Below are 23,054 nucleotides of genomic sequence, written 5' to 3'. Positions count from 1 at the left end.
TTTGATTTTGGGTTTAGGCTGTTGATTCACATCTCAAGAGGTCAAAGGTGAAGCTAAAGTGTCCCACTTTTACTAATACACTGAATGACCTCCGCTCACTTGCTTTTCACTTCACAACCACGCAAACACACCTACGCACACACACAGACACACAAACACTAGCACACACACACACTGCAGCCTGTCTCTGAATCTGACAGTTCAAGGACTCCCGCTGTTAAATAAATGTTTGACTCATAGTCAGCTATGCACTGCCGGATCAAACGATTTTCTGTGCTGTAATTACTCCAAATAAAGAAACCAGACTGAGCACAGTCTTCCATCTGCAAATTTCTCACACTTGTTTGGTCCAAGGTGACTTTTCTTGGTCGTGTGTAACACCTTCTTAAACCCTGTTCGAGCTGGATTAGTTCTACCTGGGGAGGTGCTGTAATTGAAGTGATTACTGACAAAATCCGTGATTGTAATCCAATACGAATCTGTAATGTCTGTAGTTTTTACCAGTCTGACACTACTAATTCCAGACTGAATGGCCCTCTATAATTAGCTGAACTCAGAGCTGCTTCAGAAATAGTAATCCTGTTTAAATTCACTTCATGCTACTGTAATAGCAAAACCTGATAACACACATGAAGTGTTGTGTTGTTATTGTTACTAGATGTGGCACCGTCGTACATCTGGGTTCACAGTGGTAATGTGGGGAATTACACAGATACTTTATCCCAAACGAGTTATGACCACTCAAATCCTGACAAATTACATGAAACAATCTCCTCTGCTAAAACTAATCCATACTGAGTCATGCTTTACCAGAATGCTTCAGTAATCCCTTGAATTTTAAGTTGGTGTTAACTTTCGCAACATTTCAATCTGAGAAGTGTGCTGCACATGAGTAAAGATGATAGTGAAGATGACAATGATGGTCATTTTGATTATGATGGAGATTATGATGATGATGATGATGGTCATTTTCAAGATGATGTTGATTGTGCTGCTGATAGTAATTTTGACAATGGTGATAGTTATGACGGTGATGACGGTAATTATTATGATGGTTAAGATTATGATAGTGATAATGGCATATAGTCATGATGAGGCTTGTGATGGTCATTTTGAAGATAATGTTGATTGTGCTACTGATAGTAATTTTGATGATGATGGAGATGATTATGATAGTGATGATGGTGATTTTGATGATGACAGCAATTGTGATAATGGCAATGATGATAGTTCTTATGGTGATGGTGATCATTATGATGGAGATAATAGCAATGATGATAATGACAATGGTAATGTTCATAATGATGATGGTAGTGGTGATTATTATGATGGTGATGATTATAATGGTGACAATGGTGACAATAATGATAATGGTGGTGGTGATTATTATGATGTGATGACGACAATGGTAATGATGATGGTGGTGATGCTTGTAATGGTTATGATGGTAATTATAGTGATGGTTGTGATGATTATGGTGATGGTGGTGTTGGTGATAGTGGTGATGATGATGATATGGTTGTGATGGTAATAAAAGTGATGACAATGTGATGGACAATTATGATGGTGATTATGACGATGATGATGATGATGACGATGATGGCGAAGATAAACTTACTTTTGAGGCATATGTATGTCCATCTGAGCCACAGACTGGGTTAGGATGAACAACAGGACATGGCCTACATTTCCCGTGAGTCATTGCTCCAACCCAGTGCTTATGGGGAAGACTACCTTTCCTTGGCTTAACACTGAAAGAAATGAGAGAGAGAGACAGAGAGAGAGAGAGAGAGAGACAGAGATTTTTGATCATAAAACGTGTCTTTATTTCTTTACTTTATGAACAGAGCACAGCTTATCTAACTGGGAGTAACTCACTCTCTCCCTGTGAGACCGCTGCTCCAGCAGAGGGAGAGGGAGAGATAAAGCCAGGACAGTGTGACACCTGTTCATTCACAGAATACGAATCACTTGTGAAGAAAGGAAGCCTCACACACACAGACACTCCTGTGCAGCTTTAGGAGGGAGTAGTGGCACTGTTTGCGTGTGATTGCCAGAGAGGTGTGACACAAACACTATAATACCAGATTAGAAATGCCAGCTTATTGTGTGTGAGAGCTGCACCAGTCGAGCAGTGAAACAATGCTTTAATGTGAGGTTAGTGAAGAGCTCACAGACGGGGCTGGATAGGTGTGTGTGTGTGTGTGTGTGTGTGTGCGTGTGCGTGTATACGTGTTCTTTTGTTCTTTGTGCATTAGAATGTTAAATGATTGTGTGTCTTGGGGAGGCTTATGCTGTGTGTGTGTGGGGGGGGTACTGGAGCACTTGAAAAACTTGTGAAAACGAGTGTGTGCATTCTGTTTTGTTGCTAGCTGATTAGGCTTGCAAGCAAGATTTCTGCCTATATCGTCAAAGAATCTGGTTCATTTTGTCACCTGATGTGACCATCTACTTTGAAAAGAAAAGCTTGACTGACATGCAAAACCAAAACAAAACACAGACCACTGTTTAGAATGACATGTAAGAAGTGATTTTTATAACAGATTTACACTGCAAAAATGTATGTCTTGGCAAGCAAAATCATCTTAGATCTGATCAATATGTCTAATATTTCTTAGTATAAGTCTGCTGTAAGAATACTGTTAGTCGGCCTAATTCTAGACATGTTTACTTGTTTTAAGTTGTTTTATCTAGTAAAATGATTCTATCGGCACATAATTTTGCTAATTTTTGATCATTTTGTTTCAAAAATTCATTCTTAAAAGAAGCTAAATTATCTGCCTATAAAAATGACAATTTCTCTGGATAAAATTACTTAAAACAATGATAAAACAACTAGAAATAAGCTAAATATTTCTACAACAAACTCATTATGATAAATATTAGATATATTAACTACATTTAAGATCATTTTACTTGCCAAGACATAATTTCTTGCAATGCACAATCAAAATAAACCCATGAGAAACAACTGAGTCAGCAAACTCCTGAGGATTACCCACTTAAAAGCTATTAAATGCTTCAAAGTAATGCTTGCATAACTTTTAAAGATGTAATGCATGTACTTCAGAAACTTTTTTCAATCCAGCAATTAAAGGCTCACTCACTGCTCGCAAAGCAGGCAACCGCTTACAGTTGTGTGTTTCCCATTAGACTGATAAAAACCAGCTGCATGGAAATGAATACATAATGCAGCATAGCAAATAAGAATGGAACAAATAAAATGATAGTTGTGGTCATACAATAACTGTATGATTCTACTGTGCACCTGTTTCTATGCAAGGACTCGCTTTACACTGCGGTTACTAATTTTCTGCTTAAACATATAATAAGCATATAATAAACAGAAAATAAGTACAATGGTACAATGTTTCTTTTTTTACTTTTTTCTTTATTTTGCAGAACTGCTGTGTGAAAACAATAGAACACTTGAGGTTGTGTGTTATTGCAAATAACACCACAGCTGTGATGACCTTTGGCCCATGCTGGCAGCCAAACCACATCCAAGATGTTATTCATGGTAACTCACTCACTTTTGTGTTCTGTTGTTTAAATAGCAAATATATAAGAGTAGAAAATGAAGAAAATGCTTGGATGTTAGAAAAAGCTATTAACTTTAATAAGTTAATTAAAACTTTACTAAGCTATTAAAGGTAATATAAACACAGTGGTTAACCAGAAAACTAAGCTTTGTCCACTATGTGAACTGCTAGGTAGTAAAAACTGATAAAAAATGGATTTTATGTCAGCTTTTCTTTTCCCTTCTTTTTTTTTTGAAGAAGGCATTGTCTTTTGTGTGTGTCTATATGCATGAATTGTTTTTTGACGCCCCACATGTTTCAAAATCTGTGCTGTGTATACGTTTTCTAATATACATTATGTGGCCAAAAGTATGTGGGCAACTGACCATCACACCTATATGAGTATGTTGGACATCCCACTCCAAAACCATGGGCACTGATATGGAGTTGGTCCCACCTTCCATGTGTAACAGCCTCCACTCTTACTTGCGTCTTAGAGTGTATCTGTGGGAACGTGTGCCCATTCCGTCAAAAGAGCATTTGTGAGGTCCAACAATGATGTGGACGAGAAGGCCTGGCTCACAATCAATGTTCCAGTTCATCCCAGATGAAGAGTGTTCAGAGAGGTTGAGGTCAAGACTCTGAACAGACCACTGGAGTTCCTCCACATCAAACTCATCAAACCATTTCATTATGGACCTTGCTTTGTGCACAGAAGCACAGTCATGTGGGGACAAGAAATGGGCTTTCCCAAACTGCTGCCACTTCTTTCATAAGATTTAATATGAAAACAGTGCCATTCTCATGATGTGGTGGGCTATTCAGGGGCGCAGCATTCACAGGTCTACCCAATCAAATGGGAAAATAATATTATGAACCCCTTACAATCCCAGGCTTATTACATATTAAGGCTTATTATTCAGGAACTACAGGGACTTCAATGCAAACTGGCTGAGCTATTCTTAGGTTACAGAAGTGTGTAATAAACCTCTGGGCTTGCCGGCGGGCCCTGGCCTTTCAAGGGGTTAAGCTGCATTTTTTTAAGATAATGACATTTGATTTGTTTTCTGTGAGTGCTTTCACGTCATTGTCATGGCCAATTGTTTTCTGTGAGTGCTTTCACGTCATTGTCATGGCCAATGAAATCATTACACTTTAAACCATGCTCAGCCTAATTTTCTAAGCCATCCAATGACTGCTAAGCAACTGTTGCTATCCACAGTCACCTCAAGCCAACAGTTCACTGTCAGCACCTGTCACGTTCATAAGTAGCATAAGAACAATGCGTTCTCAGTAGTTTCAGAAGCATTTAACTAGATTCAACGTGGAAACAGCAATAAGATTACACAATCAGCAGTGACCGGTTCTCAGCTGACCTCAGAAGCTGTGGTCTGGCCATAGACTTATCTTCCCAAAGTGTTGATCTCGGCATGAGACACTATGCTAGCAACTGTGCTTCTTGAGATGTAATGTTACAGGTATGCAACACACATACTATAGTGATGCATAGGCAATATTTTACGCACTACATGCTTCAGCACATGACAGCTGTGCTCTGTGAGTGACTGACCTCTTCAGTATGACCCATTCTACTGCCAACGTTTGTCTGTAGAGCTTGCATGGCTATGGGCTTTATAAACTTGTTAGCAATGGGTGTGACTGAAATACCTAAATTCAGTAATTAGGAGGGGTGTCCACATATTTTTGGCCATGTAGTGTGACTACATAGGCCTGATGTTATAGCTGTTGATGAAAAGCATAAAAAAGGGTTTCTGGTATAAGTAGGCTGTTGCTTTGACTCATCTATGGAGGAAGTCTACGGTATGGAGATTCTAAAATACCAGCCACTAGCACAAATAATCAATGGCTACAACTGTACTCTTCTTGTATTTATATGTGGAAGTCTTGGTTTTGTCCATTGATTGGTTGTTAAAGGGTTTCAAAATCTGGCTTTTCCAAAAAAAAAGCAAAACAGCTTGCAAAACATTGTTCCATAACTTCAACAACTGGAAATTGGCACATTTGGAGGAAAAGGTGGTTTATTTATCTGCGAACGTTTCTCTACTGTGAGGTAGTGCAACCACAGCTGACATTTTTTTGTGCATGTGTTGATAACTACTACTTTAGACAAGATTTGGGGCTTTTTATAATGTGTTTTAAATTGTAGACCTGAATAAAGACATTAAATGTCTATGTGTGTGTAGTAGCAGCAAAGGAAATAAAGTTAGAGTTCGGAATGGGCTGGTCTGCATCACATCACTCTCACTCTAAAAACAAGTCCCAACACTTAATACACTTGAGCTGCTGTATGTGTGTCTGTACGTGTTCTCTCCCATGGGTCGCATCTCTGCTAGATACAGCATCCACTGATATACAGTCTGATGGCACCGCAGAGATGTGTCTATGTGTGTGTGTGTGTGTGTGTGTGTGTGTGTGTGTGCTGATGTCTCTCAGAGTTGAGTATCTGTACCTGACAGTGAAGTGTGAGTGGATTAAGTAGACCACCACCCGCAATCCCTGTAGAGAGACCCCCCTCTATCTCCATCCCAATCGCACACAGCATTCTGGATGGCTGAACAAGAGAGAGGCAGAGAAAGAGAGAGGGAAAGAGAGAGAGAGACTCTTCTCTGTGAAAGAATTTTTCTCTGTCTCTCTTTCTCTTCTCTCTCTGTCCCTCCCTCCCTTTCTCTCTCTCTTGCTTTTCCACCTCTCTCCCTATCTCTTTCTCTTTCCCTCTGCCCCCTCAACCACCCCCCCCCTCCTCTCTTAAGAGCTTTCAGAGAATCATCTCCTCCAGCGCTTGCTAAATTACCACTCGCCTGTCTCTGCCTCTTTGCCAGCTGGCCTGGTAAATAACGGCTGTTTCCATTTCTTTTACTTTACTATCTGCCTCTTCTTGATTATGAAAAACGACATGTGGAGGATCCTCTTTCCTTTAAAAGGAAATTCTTTCATGATACGTAGCAGGTGCAGTTGCTTCTCCATGAAAATGAAGAAGAAGAAAAAATAGCAATATTCAACAAATATAAATGTCATTAGGAGGAAACATTGAATGTAACTGTTTTTAGTTTTATAGTATTTCATATTTTGTAATACAATAGTTTATCATAAGTTTATTGTAACTATAAAATTTCATAGTGTTTGATATTTGTTTTCTATCATTGCTCCCAAATCAGCTGCGTCTGTAGTGCACTAGTCATATGTTATTTTGAAAATGAAAAAAAAGTAACCATTGAAATGAAAACAATCATGTCAGAAATATTTAACATTGATTGATCATAGCGATGTTATTAAAATGTAATATTATAAAAAATTTTACTGTTTGTTACACATTTTTATGTATTAAAAGTATTTAATATTTATTCTTCTCCATTAAATAATTGCTGTCTTAAACTGAGAAAACCCAAAGTGTACTAGATCCTCTTTGCTGTAGCGCTCAAGCCCGGTCTTAGTCTTGTGACCTGCTCAAGACTGTAAATGAATGGTCTCGTCTCAGTCTTGTGGTTAAGTGGAGTCAGAAATAGTTCTCATGACCAGCTGAGTGCGATGCCTCCATCTAAAGTAAAAAAAAAAAAAACTTTTTCTATCATTACTGAATATCAAAAAACTTTCAAACAAAATAACACAGTCATTTCTTTACAGGTTCACATAAAATCACTTCGCTGCCAGTCAAGGATCTAATTAATTTTTTCCAAAATGGCTAAACTGTGAATAATTTGTTTCCTGAAGGTAGGTCGGAAATTAGTTGGAAATGGAATTGGAAACTGAAACTGTAGAGCAGCGCTACTCCGATAAACAGCACAAAGCACTGTCACAACATTTAAAACTTCAGGTTTATCAAGCTTTAGTTTTATTTGACCTTTTTTGTTACATCAGTAATGGTAGCTACCTTAACTAGCTTGTTGCTAGTTTAAGATTTCCTAACTTGAGATAAGATGCTGTAAAATAAGATTCATAGATTAAGGTAAGATAAGCTTCTGTAATGTGAATTTGTAGAAAAATTCATCTTGATCTGTCAGATCTTAACTTAAGACAAAAAGATAGGTAATATCTGTAATACAGCCCCAGATTTTTTATTGCTATTTTTCATTTAATAATAAAAGTGGGTGTATGTTGTTTGGTGTAGATTCAGTTGACTTTAGAGAAGGTTATAGAGAATAAGGGACAGAAAATAACCTCACCATCATTTACTTCCACAAGTTAGATATTAGATGGTTAGTATACAAATAATAAATAATATTTTGGACTGTTGATTATTTACTGCTATATTTTACAAAATTTATTATGAAATAATGAGGACACAGCTGAACATGTTGCTGTTTATTAGGAAGAATAATGTTAGTGCAGTCAACTAAAGCATTTGTGAAACTGAAACTGCAGAGCAGCAACACTCAGATAAACAGCAGGGGGTGCGGTCACAATATATATAATCTCCAGTTTATTGCACTTTAGTTTTGTTTTTTACTTTTTTACATCAGTAACAGCAGCTGTAACTTACATTTTAACATCAATTTGATTACGTGTTTATGTTTCAGCTGTGCCTGTATGGTCAGTTGCTAGGGAACAGATATGACAGTTGATTGTCCGCTTTGATTGAGTAGATTAAGATTTCCTAACTTGAGATAAGATGGTGTAAGATAAGATAAAGTTCTACAATTAAGATAAAATGTTCTTCTGTAATACAAATTTGTGAAAAATCTTATCTTGACCTGTCAGATCTTAACTTAAGACAGAAAGATCTTAAGTTAAAGATCTTAAGAAAGTTTTTATAATATATAAAATGGCCCCTAGTCTCAGCCTTGCCGAGTGTCCAGGTCTCTGTCATGATCTTAACTCCTCTTTATTGGTCTTTACTACAACACTACAGAGAAGGGTTAGAGTTTGGTAAAATCAGCACATAATTTGCACGTGTTGGTTAACTTTAGGTTGAAAAATTGAATATGCAACACAGGCTGCAACACACAGCAAAAGGGAAGGAGTCACTAGTTTGCTACACTGTAAAAATATGAGTTACATTTCTTTGTCCTTCAGCAGCTGCATTTCAATGTGACATTATTCATGTTAAGCTATTAGTGATTTGCCAGTAATTCGATGCATTGGCAAGACAAAAAAAGAAAGAAAATGGTGGTCTGGCTTAGTGGCAGGGCATTTGAGTAAAGATCAAGAGGTCCCTACTTCAACTCAGGGTGCCCCCTGAGTACAACCTTTACTGCACAGATCTGCCTAATGGACCTTAAGACATTCGGACTATTACCTACTTAAAGGGTCCAAATCTCTATGTAAATGAAATGTCAATAGCCATGTAGAATGGCAAGGAATTCTCGCTGAGTCAAAAAAAGCATAGAGTGGGACATTTAAATTTAATTATAGGATTATGCTGCTTTCTGAAGATATGAAAGAACCTAAGAGTTATTTAGAATAGATTGGCCTGGTTTTTAAGCTTTATTAAACACACTGAAGTCAAACTTAGTAATGTTTGTAGAGGTTATTTACATTCATGAACAGTATTGGTACCTGACCACCATTTTAGTGTAGGCTAGCCAGTGCCAGGCTTTTCTACAACTTTAAGTAGCTCAGACTAGCATAGTACAAACATGGTTTGGGGCAAAGGTGCAAATGTTTGTACAACCCTGTTCAAACTACATGTTTTGTTGATTTTGTAATTAAAAATAAGTTAACACATCTTTGTTAACTTATTTATAAAATAAGTTTCATTTTATGTTTCATAAATAACGTAAAATATACCTTGTGCAAAAGATATGGCACAGTTTGTACGTTAATTTTTTCCCCCTATGTTAAACTCAAATGGAAATTGTGCACTAAAGGTGTCAGGTTGGATTTCGTGGGAGCTTTTTGGACCACATCATTTGTCTCTAAATATTAATGTCACACACATGGGTTAAAAAAGAAGGTGTGATTTTTAGGTGTCAAATGCCAAATCAGCATTACACTGATAAAGAAATGATGACAGTAGTAGATCAATCACTTACATCCTCAGAAGACATGACCTTCAGTTTTAAGTTTTCTTTGAATTTTCTTTCAACTGTCAGATTCATCCGGTCGGGGAAGGGGTCCGAAGCACAACCGATGTTACAAAATGTTCTTCCGCATGTTGCATGCAATTACACATTTACACCAGAGAGGCCAAATCCCCAAATCTTACATAGTGCAGCTTTAGGTTTGTTCCCTGTAGAAGATATATTAACTTGTCTTCACTTAGAAAATCAACAAAACATGTAATTTGACCAGGGGTGTCCACATTTAATATATACAACTGTACATATACATTTATATACTTTATACATGTTGAAATAATCATTACTGCTGAGGTCTAAGAGTTGATTAATGCCCCCTCACCTACATTGTCTGTTGTCTGATTACTGTAAGGTGTTGTTTCTACTCTCTATTTTCCTCTACTCATTGACAGTATAGTTATTGCATTTTGTTCAGTTTATTGTCTATGTTGATGGTACTTATTGCCTGTTTGTATTGTTGCCTGCTGTTCTGTGTTAAAAACGGCAGCGTGGAGGAAGGAACTATATTTTACTTCCCACTCAACACCTGCATGCTGCAAGGAGGGATAACAATAATGATTACTTTGAAGGTCTAAAGAAAAATGTAAGCCGTAAAAAGTGTAGCTCAAGTTACAAGTTTTGTACAACTTACTCAAGTACTTAGGCAAAGTACTCAAAGTATAGCAACAAAGTATAATGAACTCAGGGTCGAGGTGAGCCAGAGTTCTGTTCTAAAATAATCCTGCCTCACCATAATCACCGATTAATCCATTTCAGTCAGTCCCGTGTCGAAGATCATCGACAAAACTCAAAACACAAACCGTCATCAACAGGAGCTAAAAGGATCGGCCCAGGATCATAATAATCACTGTGATTTATTCAATGGATTATAAGCCTTTCTGCATAATCCTCAGCCTTTATCATTTATTAATATGTTATTTAGTGAAACTTAATCTTATGTTATTATTTATGCGTTCATTTATCATTTACATATAAACAATCTACTTAATTTCTGTCTTTCTCATTGTGTAAATTAATGATAAAAAAAGCGATAGTCACACCTCATTTGTTTGGCATTAATGACAGATTAGTGCTCACTTTTGTCGCCGTGGCAGGAAATGAGGTGCTGGAATGTGTAAATTGTTATCGTGTGCGAGCAGCGTATTTGCTTTATAATGGGGATCAGCATGTCATTATTTCACAGGGAGCAGGATTTGGCAGGGCACCGGTTACTGTGTGCCTGCATATCAAAAGGGCGTGAGTAATTATGCCTAATGAACTCCTGAGCCCACTCAAAGGGCTGCTGCATAATTAATATTTGTTTGTCCTAACATGGCACGGGTTGAAGAGGAAGGGGAGGGGTCAAGAACAGCCCAGACATTCCGGCGTCACCGCGACGACCTCGCGAAGGCCACTGATGGCACCCTGGTATCACAAGAGTGCTTAGAATGTAAAATTATTAGTAAAGTGTAAACAATTAGGACCATTTTTTAACTAAACGATGTCCTGGTAGCTCATTTAGCTTTTAGAAAGAGTTTTTAATCATGTTTATAGACTAATTGGCCAGCGCAGATGGCAGTAGGATGGTGATACGCTATTAATGGGAGATTATACGTGGCAGGCCATCCATGATAGAGACAGAGTGCAGAATGAATTCAGCTAATATCATTTCAGCTCTGGCAAAACCATGGCTACCCCATAACACTGAGGACAGCGCAACCAGAGATCATTTTAAACCAGGTGTGCTGGAAATGGGGAGAGAGAGAGAGAGAGAGAGATAAAGCAGGTTGTGCTGGCCAATAAATCATCTGCACCAGCTTAATGTGATTTTTAGCTGACAGTTATTTATGAATAACAACAACGTAATCAACATTTGCTCTTGGCTTAAGACTGATTTTACAGAACAGTTCAAAATACATAAAAAGTAAATAGTTTGGAAATCTGTGTGGTTAACGTTTAGAATAGTGTATAAGGCTTCCTTTGGTAATTTTCAAAGAAAACAGAACAAAACAGTCCAATCAAAACAAACTACGTCATGTTTGTAAGACATTATGTTACAGCATAATGCATAGCATAGCATTTGAGTTACGGGTTCATTACCTTTATTAATCTCATCTCATTAAATTAATATCATATCATTAAATATCATCTGGTATCATGTATACGTGCTGCTGTAAATGTCCAAAAGTCTGTAGACACCTACTCATCCATGTTTCTTCTAAAATCAGGGCTATGTATTGGGAGTTTATCCTCCTTGACAGCAGTAACACCCTCTACTGTTCTGGGAAGGCTTTACACTAGCTGCTGGAACATTGCTGAGAGGATTTGATTGCATTCAGCCACAAGAGCACTAGTGAGGTCAGGTACTGATGTTGGATGATCAGTTCTATATCACAAACACCACTCCAGCTTATCCGCTATGACCCCCAGTTGTAGTTAATTTTTGCTTCTCTCTGTATCTACATGTATGTGCAGTTCTATATTTGACCACATGGGGGGCGCACTGATGTATAAGAGGTCGCCAAGCCACTGTCTTGGGAACCGTTCAGGGCTCTCTTACCAATGGTACCAATTGTTAGCTTTGGCGAAGCCAAAGGCTGCATTACTCTGCCACTGTGTGATGCAGCAGAACGATAGAGGTGCACTGCAGGTGGTGTGAGTGGACACACAGGCTCGGCTAGCGAACTGCTATGCCGAAAGCTAGACCAAGGCTAAAGGCTATCGTTACCTCAAGAGCCCCGCAGTTCCTTTCATATATTTCTCACTCAGTAACAAACTGGACTAACATTAACTCAGACTGTCAGTGACTGTACAGCAGGAGACGAGGGATTACTGTAAGACCATGACATAGCGATTCAGGTAAGGGTACCATTAGCAGGTTCGGCAAAATCTTGTTTGCAGCATGTTACATGTTACGTTATCTGGAGTATCTGTGAAAGCAATAGCTTAGGAAGAGTGCCAAGTAATTTTCCAAGTAATACTGGCATTATAGATTTTGCCAGGGGCATTTTTGCTGCTTGTGAACTCACACTGCAGACATGTTGTTAAGTGGTGCACTTTGTGGTATCCGCCATAGGTATCGGTATCTCCGTCGCAGTTACCAATACTGCGTTCAAATCCCAGTATCGGCACCAATACCGATACAGTATTGGTACAACTCTAGTACTTATTATTCATCCGTCACTCCAGAGAAGAGAGTTCCACTGCTCCCCGGCCCAATGCTGGGGCCTTTATACCCCTCTAGCCAAAACTGGCATTGGGCTAAGTGACTTTAGGCTCATATGTTGCTGCTCCAGAGTGTTTCATCCTATTCACAATGCTCTTCTATGGAGCTTATACAAGCTGTGCGTGTGCAATTGAGTACCTGTATCAGAACTGGGTAGATTGGCTAAATTTACTAAGTAGAAAAGATGTCTGGATACTGTCTGCAGTATATTTAAAAATATCATTATTTTACATTTTTCTAGTACTGCCCAGTACTAATACCATGCAAATATATGTTTGTGTGTCTTACCTGTGCTGTGGGGGTTTGTGATTGGTGCAGATAGCTGTCTGGAGGTCGTGACTCACACACACTTTGTGAGGAGGACAGTGCACCTTCGAGCAGGGGTCTTTAGTGATGTCCAAACCTGACAGAGATAGAGAATGAGAAAAAGAGCATGAGATGAATCAGCACCTCTGAAGCAGCTATTGTTGGAAAGCCTACCAAAAATCAGTAAAAGTACATTTTTGTATTCCTTTGCTGTAAATGTACTTCCAGTTAATGATGAATGAAGAACTGTCCATCAATGAAATATTCAGGGAGAGACAGAGGAAGAGAGAGAGAGAGAGAGAGAGAGGGAGAGGCGATAGAGTGATATATTGATGGAGAACATCTCCAGCTCTCCAAGACATGGAGAAAAACAATAGAACACATTTTGGACAAATGCCCTATCTCTGTCGCACACACAAACACACACACACACACACACACACACACACATATATACAGAAACATCTGACTTTGAGGAACAGTGTATTGTCTGAGCTACACTTTCTATACATAGAGAGAGCGAGAGAGAGAGAGAGAGAGGGGGGGGGGAAGAAATGAGGGGAGAGGTAAAGAGAGATGATGAGAAGGGACAAAGAGAAGAGAGAAAGTGAGAGGAGAGACAGAAAGAGAAAAAGAAAGAGAATTGGAGAGAGTAAGAGATGAGAGATAGAAGGGATAGACTTAGAAAAAGAGAGGGAAAGAGCAAGAGAGAAGACAGATAAAGAGAAAAAGGAGAGATAAAGAGAGAGAAAGAGATAGAGAGAGACATGGGAAGAATGTGAGAGAGAGAGAGAGAGAGAGAGAGAGAGAGAGTGAGAGAAAAAGAGGGGAGAGGAGAATAAAGAGAAAGAGGGGAGAGGTAAAGAGAGAGACAGTGAGAAGGAAAGTGAGAGGAGAGACAGAAAGAGAGATAGAGAGAGAGAACTGGGGAGAGTAAGAGATGAGAGAAAGAAAGGATAGAATGAGAGAAAGAGAGGGATAGAGTGAAAGATAGGGAGAGAGAAGACAAAGAGAAAAAGGAGAGGTAAAGAAAGAGAGATAGAGAGACATGGGGAAAGAGAGAGAGAAAGGAGAGAGAGAGAGAGAGAAAGGGGAGAGGGAGAGAGAGCGAGTAAAAAGAGGAGGCACATCATTGTGGGGGGAAATGCTGTCTTGTGCTTTTTCACTTTTCCCTCTTTCATTACGTGTGATTTTTTTTTCCTTTTTATTTTCCCTCCATTTGTTGTTGGTGGCAGGCAGTGGAGAGAGGGAGTGATTTAATGGTCGTGCGAGTGCTGGAGGACGACACCGAAACGTCCTGACTCATCTCTCACAGTCAGACCAGATTAAACGCATGCCGAGTGTTCTGTGCTGGCTGTGAGTCTTCAGCCTGTCTATGGCGCACGCACACAAACACACAAACACACACACACACAGACACACACACACACACACACACACAAATAAACACACACGCACATACAACAACACAGAGTCACACTGCTCCTTCTTCAGGTTCTTTTTCTCTCTGCACAGGAGAGCCTCTACTTCACTCACTACACGACTGCGTGTGGGTAGTTGCTGCAAATTACTAATTACTTCTCTCAAACTACAATGAGATTCATTTGCTCATTTCTTCCTGGAAACAAAGTAATATAATTACTAGTTACCTTATTTCTAGATTACGCTCAAAAAACCCAAACACCTCTGTCTTACCTAAACGAGAGATATGGTTATTTTACTTCATTTAGAAAGAAATAGCCAATAGAGAGCAAACAGCATTTAAAAGGCCTGTCACTCTCCCTGCCTTTGAACAGCACACAGGCAGCTGTACTATTTCAAAATAATGAATGGCCGATGCTGTTTGAAAACCTTGAAACCAGGTGGTAGAAACAATTCAAAAACAGCTGCCTCAAAATAAAATACACACACACATACACACTCACACACACACACACACACCCACTCACACACACATACACACACATACACACACACACACACACACACACACCCACTCACACACACACACACACACACACACATACACACACACACACACACACACACACACCCACTCACACACACACACACACACACACACACACACCCACTCACACACACACACACACACACATTTTCTAAACTGCTTATCTTTCTGGGTTTTTTAGGGTGCTGGAGCCTAGCGGTTTATGGGGCGAAAGGCAGGATGAAAATAAAATATTTAAAAATAAAACAAAGCTCACAAAACAGTTTCAGAATGAAAACTGAGTCTGCTATGTTTAGGTGAGGTCAGGGCTCTCAGTTTTTCAAAATGGGAATCTTTATTCATCAGTTTCATGGCATAGTTAATTTCTTGGTAAGTTTGCAGTGCTTTCTGTGCTTCTCCCATACACAATAAACGCTGCACAGTCAGCTGTAGCGCACAAGCACACAAATAAGATAAATATTTGTGAGTTCAGACCATGCCTTCAACATGTGGTGGTAGTATGAGGGAAGACTGATTGAGGGAATGGGGAGAACTCAGGGCAGTTTCTGCCTGTAGCTAGAAGGCCAGACCCACCTCATAGCTGTAGTAGGACTGATGTAGAACTGAGGAACAGGGAGGAGATGGGGTGGCAGTGGGGACTGCGAACACTTCGTCACGAGAATGGAAAGCGAGGATGTGAATTTATAAGGCATTAGATTGGAAAAAGGAGGGGTTTCAGCCATGTTCCTCCCCCAAAACTTCAGTTATAACATAACTACATTAGATGCAATGCGTCACATAATTATATTTCTCTCTTACAGACATATGAGCAACAAAAGTAACATAATTCTTATTAAGTCAGTGACTGTAATGTGTTTACAGGAATTACTGGGTTACAGTACCTTGTTACAGAAACAGGAAATCACATGAATGTGCTGTGTTTCTTTGTATTGTTACGCCATACACATTCATACTGCTGCACAAAACACAAAACCACACACTCGCACTCTCTCTCCGTCTCACTCACACACAGATGAACTCCACTTGAGATTTTCTCATGATGCCATTTTGCCCTCTCATGTCATCTCTCGTTTGATCGTTTTTTGAGGAACGAGGCTCAGTGTCTGTCCAGAAATCACCATGGAGTCACCGCTGACAGAGACAGGTGGTAGAGGGTAAAGGTCACAAAGGTCAAACAGCGCAGCTGCCATGGCAACCAGCACCTGACTCCTCCTCTGCCTCTCTTTTTCTCTCTCTGTCTCTGTTTGCATCGCTCTCTTGTGATCTGTCTGACCTTCATGCTGCACTCATTCTCTCTCTCTCTCTTTCTCTCTCTCTCTCTCTCTCCCACTCTTTTGTACACTCCATGCCAGTCTGATGCCAACCTGCTGTTGCTCTGGAGTGCAGCCATGCCAAATGGCTCTTAATTCTGGTCAACTATTCTCAGTTATACACAAGCACACACACTTTGTATTCATATATCTGTGAGGTGTTTCCTCGTCCATCTACAAGACTGGATGTAAATGCTGCTGTGCTCCGTCAAACCCAACTCAACCATAAAAATATTACTTCTAATGTTACTTTCTAATAAGAGCTGCAGATATTAATATTAATCATAGTAGTGGGTGATACATGGGTTCATCTGGTATACTGACTAAAATTCTTCATAAGGTATGAGTTTCTTTTATAAGGCATAACATTTATAACTGTTAAATAATAAAGCAATAAGCCACGGGAGGCCGTGGGTTACTGCAATTTTATCATGGGAAGGGTGTTCTTGGGCATGGCTTGAAGCAGAGTAAAATGAAAAATGATATTTTTCTGAAAATAATGCAAGTTATTATTAATAATAATTAACATAAACAAATATTCTGCCAAGAAATGTAGTACCTTTAGAGTATGGTATCGTTGCCAAGCAACCATGGGCCGCCATTTCACAAATATTTTAAACTTTTTGTCGTATAACAATGAACATATGATAACACAGCAATGTTTAATGCAAAAACTTTCGCTTTATAAGAACTTTTTGGACACCAAATTACCACAGCGAGTCTTATTTAGCACAAGTCCAGCAGCGCCCTCTTCTCATGCTGGGGCAGAGTCTCAAACAGCTCCCTCTTCCTTACATAGTGCACTATGTAGGAATTTAAATGCTGGCTCCTGCACCCCAACAGTGCAAAATAGCTAAGAAAGAGTCATTTGGGACTCATTCACAGCCATGCTTGATAAATTATGCACTATTTGGCTGTAGAGGCTAGAATTTCTAAACTTTCTTAGCACGCCTTTTAGAAAGTACGGAGCCATTTGAGATTCAGCCTGGGTTTGACGCTAGTTTTGACTGAAACATGAACATTTGAAGCATGTAATCCATTCAGGTGACATTTTTAGACTTTTATACTGCCGTTTTACAGTTAATCATACCGTAAGTACTTTAATTCAAGCCTGTGATATTAATGTTGGAGTTGTTTAGCATGTTTGCTATCTTTTAGCCTGTTAGCTAGCTGACCAGCCTAGTTCTAGTTAAGAACATAAGCTGTCAGCCCCTCAGTTTAAACAAAAACGGGCTCTTACTTCATCAATATACTCGGTGATCCATGCAAGCAGCATGAGAGTCAGAGATTATTCCATCAAAAGCACAAGGTTTTTTTTCATGCCGTGGCCTAGTAATACAGAATTCAGTTGTTGTGAGCCAATCAGATTTTAGGACTGGAATTATCCCTTTATAAGAACAGACAATGCAACACATAGACACTGCAAAACATGATTAGACTAACCCAACCCTAGCTGAATGGATGAGTTGGGGATGTTTCAGCAACATTTCAGTAAAAATTTAAATCCAGCATCTTCCATTGGGTATTCAGTTACCATCTGAGGTCAAGAGAGATGACAAATATGAATAAATACGGGAAAAGACTGGTAGTCTAATATGGACGATATGAAGCGCTTATGTTTCCTTTCGCATAGTGGATCCCCTGGGTAAACTGAGTCAGATGACATCTCTGTCTTGGTGCCTCATCCTCGCAACAAGCTGCTTCTCATCTGCTACTGATAGCATGAATGTAATATTTACTCAATTTCAGCAGTGTCTAACATTGGTGCATGTAAGAATGAGTGTTCTTAAAAAGAAAAGCGCTTCTTATAATACAAACAAGCCTAGAAACACTCAGGAAGGAGGGAAAACCACATACACGCAGGTGGAGGCAGGGAAACTGTGACCTTTCCTCAGGAAACATGTTCATTAACAAGTACAGAAAATGTAGCTTCTATCAGACATAATAATATCACTGTATAAACGCAATAAAACATTTCGGTTCACTTGGATCTGTTCACTCGCACTTCTTATTGACACTTCATGACTCGGACATCGCTACTGTATTTGAGCAACCTTACTTTTTTCTTTTTCTCTTTTTTTTCTTCGCCTCTGTATCAACCTCTTTTCAATCTCTATTTCTCTTTCCCCTGGCCTCACAAGTAACACTTTCCAATACACTTTTCTTATTACCCTCCCAGAGAGAGAGAGACACACAGAGAGAGAGAGAGAGAGAGAGAGAAAGAGAAAGGTGGGGGGTGGAGGGGGTAACAGGGAAAGAGTGAGAGGGAAAGAGTAAGATGGAAAGAGTAAGAGGGAAAGAAAGAGAGGGAGAGGGGGAGAGTGACAGGGAAAGAGTGAGAGGGACGAGAGAAAGGGAGAAAGGGAGAGAGGGAGAGTGACAGGGAAAGAGTGAGAAGGAAAGAATTAAACCTGACCATCAGTTTGGCTTTCAAACAGAAGGTTTTTATAAACTACTATTCATTTCAACTAACATATCATCGCCGTCCAAACAAAAACAGGTAACTTTGCAGTAGAGGGCAAAAACACTCTTACTTGTTAATGTATAGAGATTTTATTTCAAGCAATTTTAGGGCATTTCTACTGGTCCATTCATCATGAAATTTTCACGCAATGTAAAGGACAGCTGGTGTGCTGAAATGATGTAGAAAAATAAAAATCAACAAAAATGGAGATACATGGTTTTATTTGGACAGCGACGAAATATTCTATTAAACAATGAAATAATTTTAAACGTAAAATTCTTTCAATTCTGTTACAGAGCACAATGTATCAAGATTTCTAATTTAAAAATGTCACTCTCAACATATAATCTAATCTTCGTAAATCCACAGACATTTTATCTACTCAACGCATACTTATGCACCCACTTAATGCCTTCGGTGGTCTTGTGGTGGCCCTCCTAAACACTGAAGTACAGTGTAAGAGGGGGCTAACAAAGTATGCAGAGAAACAGATGGACTCCAGTCTGTAATTGTAGAACTACAAAGTGCTCCTATATTGTAAGTGGAGCTGATAAAATGGACAATGAGTGTAGATACAAGGGTGTACTCAATGAAGTGGAGAGAGAGTGAATATACTGTAGCGACCTGCTACGTCATGCGGGGTCTCACAGGAGTGCCACATTGCGGGAGGAGAGACATTTTACAGCTCATAGTTATGGTTTTGTGAGTGTTATTAGTGCAGACATGTTGCTTGTGCTATTCTATGCCGGGCTGTGAGGCAGTTGGTGTGTTCTTTGTAGTCATGGACTCATGTATGGTGAGAGGTGACTTGCCCCACCGTCCCAGCCATTTAGATAGCGCTGAGCAGCAGGTCTCCCCTGCTGATATGTTCAATAAAAGAACGTTCATTTGAAGCTCTGTTTCCTGCATCTTCTTCTTCTGTGAAGATGCCAGAATAATACTGCTGTCCTAGAAAACAATAATCGCTCTATTTATAAACAGTTTATATATATTTTATATTTTTATAGTTGAGAGTTTGTTTATGTACATCATTTGAACACAGCAGCTGTCCCTCATATTGTGTGAAACGTAAATCATCATTTATATAGATGTTTTCTTCTGGACAGTCACAGTATGCTGTAACAGTGTACAGCATACCTGCAAACAAAGTGGGCATTAATCTTATCACACACACACACACACACAAAACACACACACACACACACACACATACACACACACACACACTTCACCGCTTGTTACAGTGTGTACTGCTGTAAATGCTGTTTGTTTGCTCAATCATTGTTCCATTAGAGAAGAAGATAAGAAGAACAAAGATCAGTTCCTTCATATTCAACACCTTCACCATCCAGGACGCTGCTTACAACATGTGAGTGTGTGTCCAGAGGAAAACAGCACTACAGTACTAAAAACGAGGAACGAGGGATGCTAGTGATCCCAACTGATAAACGGAGGATGAGAGAGAGAGAGAGAGAGAGAAAGAGAGAGAGAGATGATGATCAGAGGCGTAAGTGATGTTTTGCTCTCCACACTTTTCAATCCTAGGCTTGAGTGAGCAGGCAGCTTCTGTTTAACCAACCAATCAATTCTAACACACACACACACACACACACACACACACACACACACACACACACAATATTTTCAAAGAAAAAGAGATCTCTGTGTATCTTGCACTTTTACAAAGTTAGAATATACAAATTACTGCTATGATTGCTGCTCAAATCCCAAATTCAAGGATGGTCAAACATCGAGAGAGAGAGAGAGAGAGAGAGAGAGAGAGAGAGAGAGAGAGAGAGAGAGAGAGAGAGAGAGAATAAGGAAGCAGAAGCGGAATGAAAAGTTTAGTGTTTCTTTTCTTTGTAAAAAGAGAAAGCTGTGATTATAGGAGTGACTGTACTCCTCCTGCCCTCAGTCAGGAGTGAGAGTGATGGTGCTTGCGTTCTCTGAGCATAAATCAGACGAACAGAGAGAATTCTGAGCTCAGATGCTTAATTTATTTGATCTTCTTCTCACATTGTTTTGCTATTCAGTTTTGAACGGCGCTCTTTGGCCTCATCCAGTTGTGTTGTGTAACAGTGTGGATCTCCACCGAGTCTGAATCAGAGGGGACAAAAGTGGGTCTCTTCTCTTCTTTTTTACCTTCATATCTCTCTCTCTCTCTCTCTCTCTCTCTCTCTCTCTCTCTCTCTCTCTCTCTCTCGTGTGTGTCTCTCTCTCTCTCTCTCTGTGCGTGTTCTTCTTTATAGCAGCAGAGTAATGAATAATCAGTGGATGCATTTGACAGAAAAAAGAGAAGAGCTTTCTCTCTGCAATCGTTTATTTTAGAGGCAAGTCCCTCGTTCATCATACCTCCTCCATAGTGTCACTATGGAAACAGCAGGCCAAATGCAAGTTTTATTACTTTTATAGTTAAAATTAAAAGAGTTAGAGAGAGAGAGACAGAGATAGAGTGAACGAGGAAGAGAGAGAGTGAGAGAGAGACTGAGAGAAGACATGAGTTGAAAAATGATGGCCATAGTTCCCTCATAATGAAAAAAGAACTGCACATCTAGCAGTGAAAAAATCACAGGCGCGTGTGTATGTGTGTGTGTGTGTGTGTGTGTGTGTGTATGTGTGTGTGTGTGTGTGTGTGTGTGATATTATAAGACAGGCTGTTATCAGATAGAATGCATTAATGTGTGTTTGACTGCTGTCAAGTTGATCTATAGATGATGATGGATCTTGGGACAACTTACAAGCTCTGTGGACCAGCATTAGAAATTCCAGGCTAAATGTGGGTGGGAACATAGATTATTAGGTTGGGAACAAACTGAGTGTGAAACTTCAAAACCAATCCGATGCCTCGTGAAGGAGGAGAGCTTAATGTGGGGGTGCTTATGCACTCGTCAGCACTGTTTGACAGATAATAAGCCTGTCATTAGCCCGTGTGTGTGGATGTGTTGTGTGTGTGCAGAGAGCATATTACAAGCAGTAAAAATAGACGTTCCCTCTTGTGAGGGAGAAACAGTTCTATTAGCTAATAACAGAGCTAACAAGTTGCTCCCAGACACAAATTCTTGTAATGAGATCACATGTGGCCCCGCAAGACTAGAGACAACATGAGAATTTTTTTTGCTAAATGTGGGTGGGACGTAGACTTATTAGCGTGGGAACAAAAGATGTGTGCTGGGTTTGTGGAGAACACATTACATGTGGTTAAAAATAAACAATGGTTCTCGCAGGAGAAAAAACAGTTCTGTGAGCTAACAATAGTATTTTGCTAGCTAGCTTTTTTGCTTGAGGTATCAATTGTACTCCAAATGTAAAAAAAACATGGTGTAGCAGAGAGTGGGGGAGGGTTTTAGAGGAAAAGTACCTTTGTTGGAGTGGATTTTGCTGCAATCTCCAAAAGTTTAACAAGTTGTCGCCAGGGGCATATTATATGACTAATATATCGCTGTTGTCGGAACAAAACCTCGTATATCAAAAATGGTAACTTTACAGGAGAATGAAAAAACCTACTTTACTTTTAATGTGAATCAATGGAACCAGAATTTTCCCAAGTCATTTTGTCCATTCATCATGAAATTTACATACAATGTAAAGAACAACAGACATTTCCAAATTACGTCAAAAACTGGAAAACTGGAGTTACGAGGTTCGAGGATCCTGTATTTGTCAAGTGTTTCTGTTTCTTTCTTTGTGACTGTATGTACTATACGTACAAGCAGTGTGCTGTCAGACAAAAGTACTGTAGAAGTACACACACACACACACACAGACACATATATATATATATGTGTGTGTGTGTGTGTGTGTGTGTGTGTGTGTATGTATAAAAGTTGGATCCTATGCAAAAAGTAAATAAAAACAGAATGCAGTGATTTGCGAATTATTTAAACCCTATATAACCCTATATTTAACTGACAATAATACAAAAACAACAAATCAAATGTAGAAATTGAGACACTATACTGTTTTTTTGAAAAGCATATGCTCATTTTCAATTTGATGCCAGAACACACTTAAAAAAAAAAGTTGGGACAGGGCAACAGAAGCACCTGAGTCTGTTAATTGGCAACAGGTCAGTAACAAGCTTGGGTATAAAAAGAGCATCCCAGAGAGGCTGAATCTTTCAGAAGTAAAGATGAGGAGGGGTTCACCACTCTATGAAAGACTGTGTAGGTAAATAGTGCAACAATTCAAGAATAACGTTTCTCAATGTAAAATAGCAAAGAACTTCATCTATGACACATAATATC

General features: G+C 39.3%; 1 protein-coding gene across 1 annotated transcript in view; it reads right to left on the bottom strand.

Moving 5' to 3' along the window:
* Nucleotides 1-23,054, bottom strand: part of spock1 (SPARC (osteonectin), cwcv and kazal like domains proteoglycan 1) — a 363,926-nt gene that overhangs the window by 71,727 nt on the left and 269,145 nt on the right. Inside the window, exons 7-8 of the mRNA XM_036577816.1 lie at nt 13,050-13,164; nt 1,619-1,751 (exon numbers count right to left, since the gene is read on the bottom strand). Of these exons, the coding sequence (XP_036433709.1) occupies nt 1,619-1,751; nt 13,050-13,164 (248 nt within the window). The remainder of the gene's footprint in view (nt 1-1,618; nt 1,752-13,049; nt 13,165-23,054) is intronic.

This window comes from Colossoma macropomum, unplaced genomic scaffold (genome assembly GCF_904425465.1).
Source record: "Colossoma macropomum unplaced genomic scaffold, Colossoma_macropomum, whole genome shotgun sequence".
Lineage (NCBI taxonomy): Eukaryota > Metazoa > Chordata > Actinopteri > Characiformes > Serrasalmidae > Colossoma > Colossoma macropomum.
Note: the sequence above shows the minus strand (reverse complement) of the source record. Positions and strands in the feature narration are given on the sequence as shown.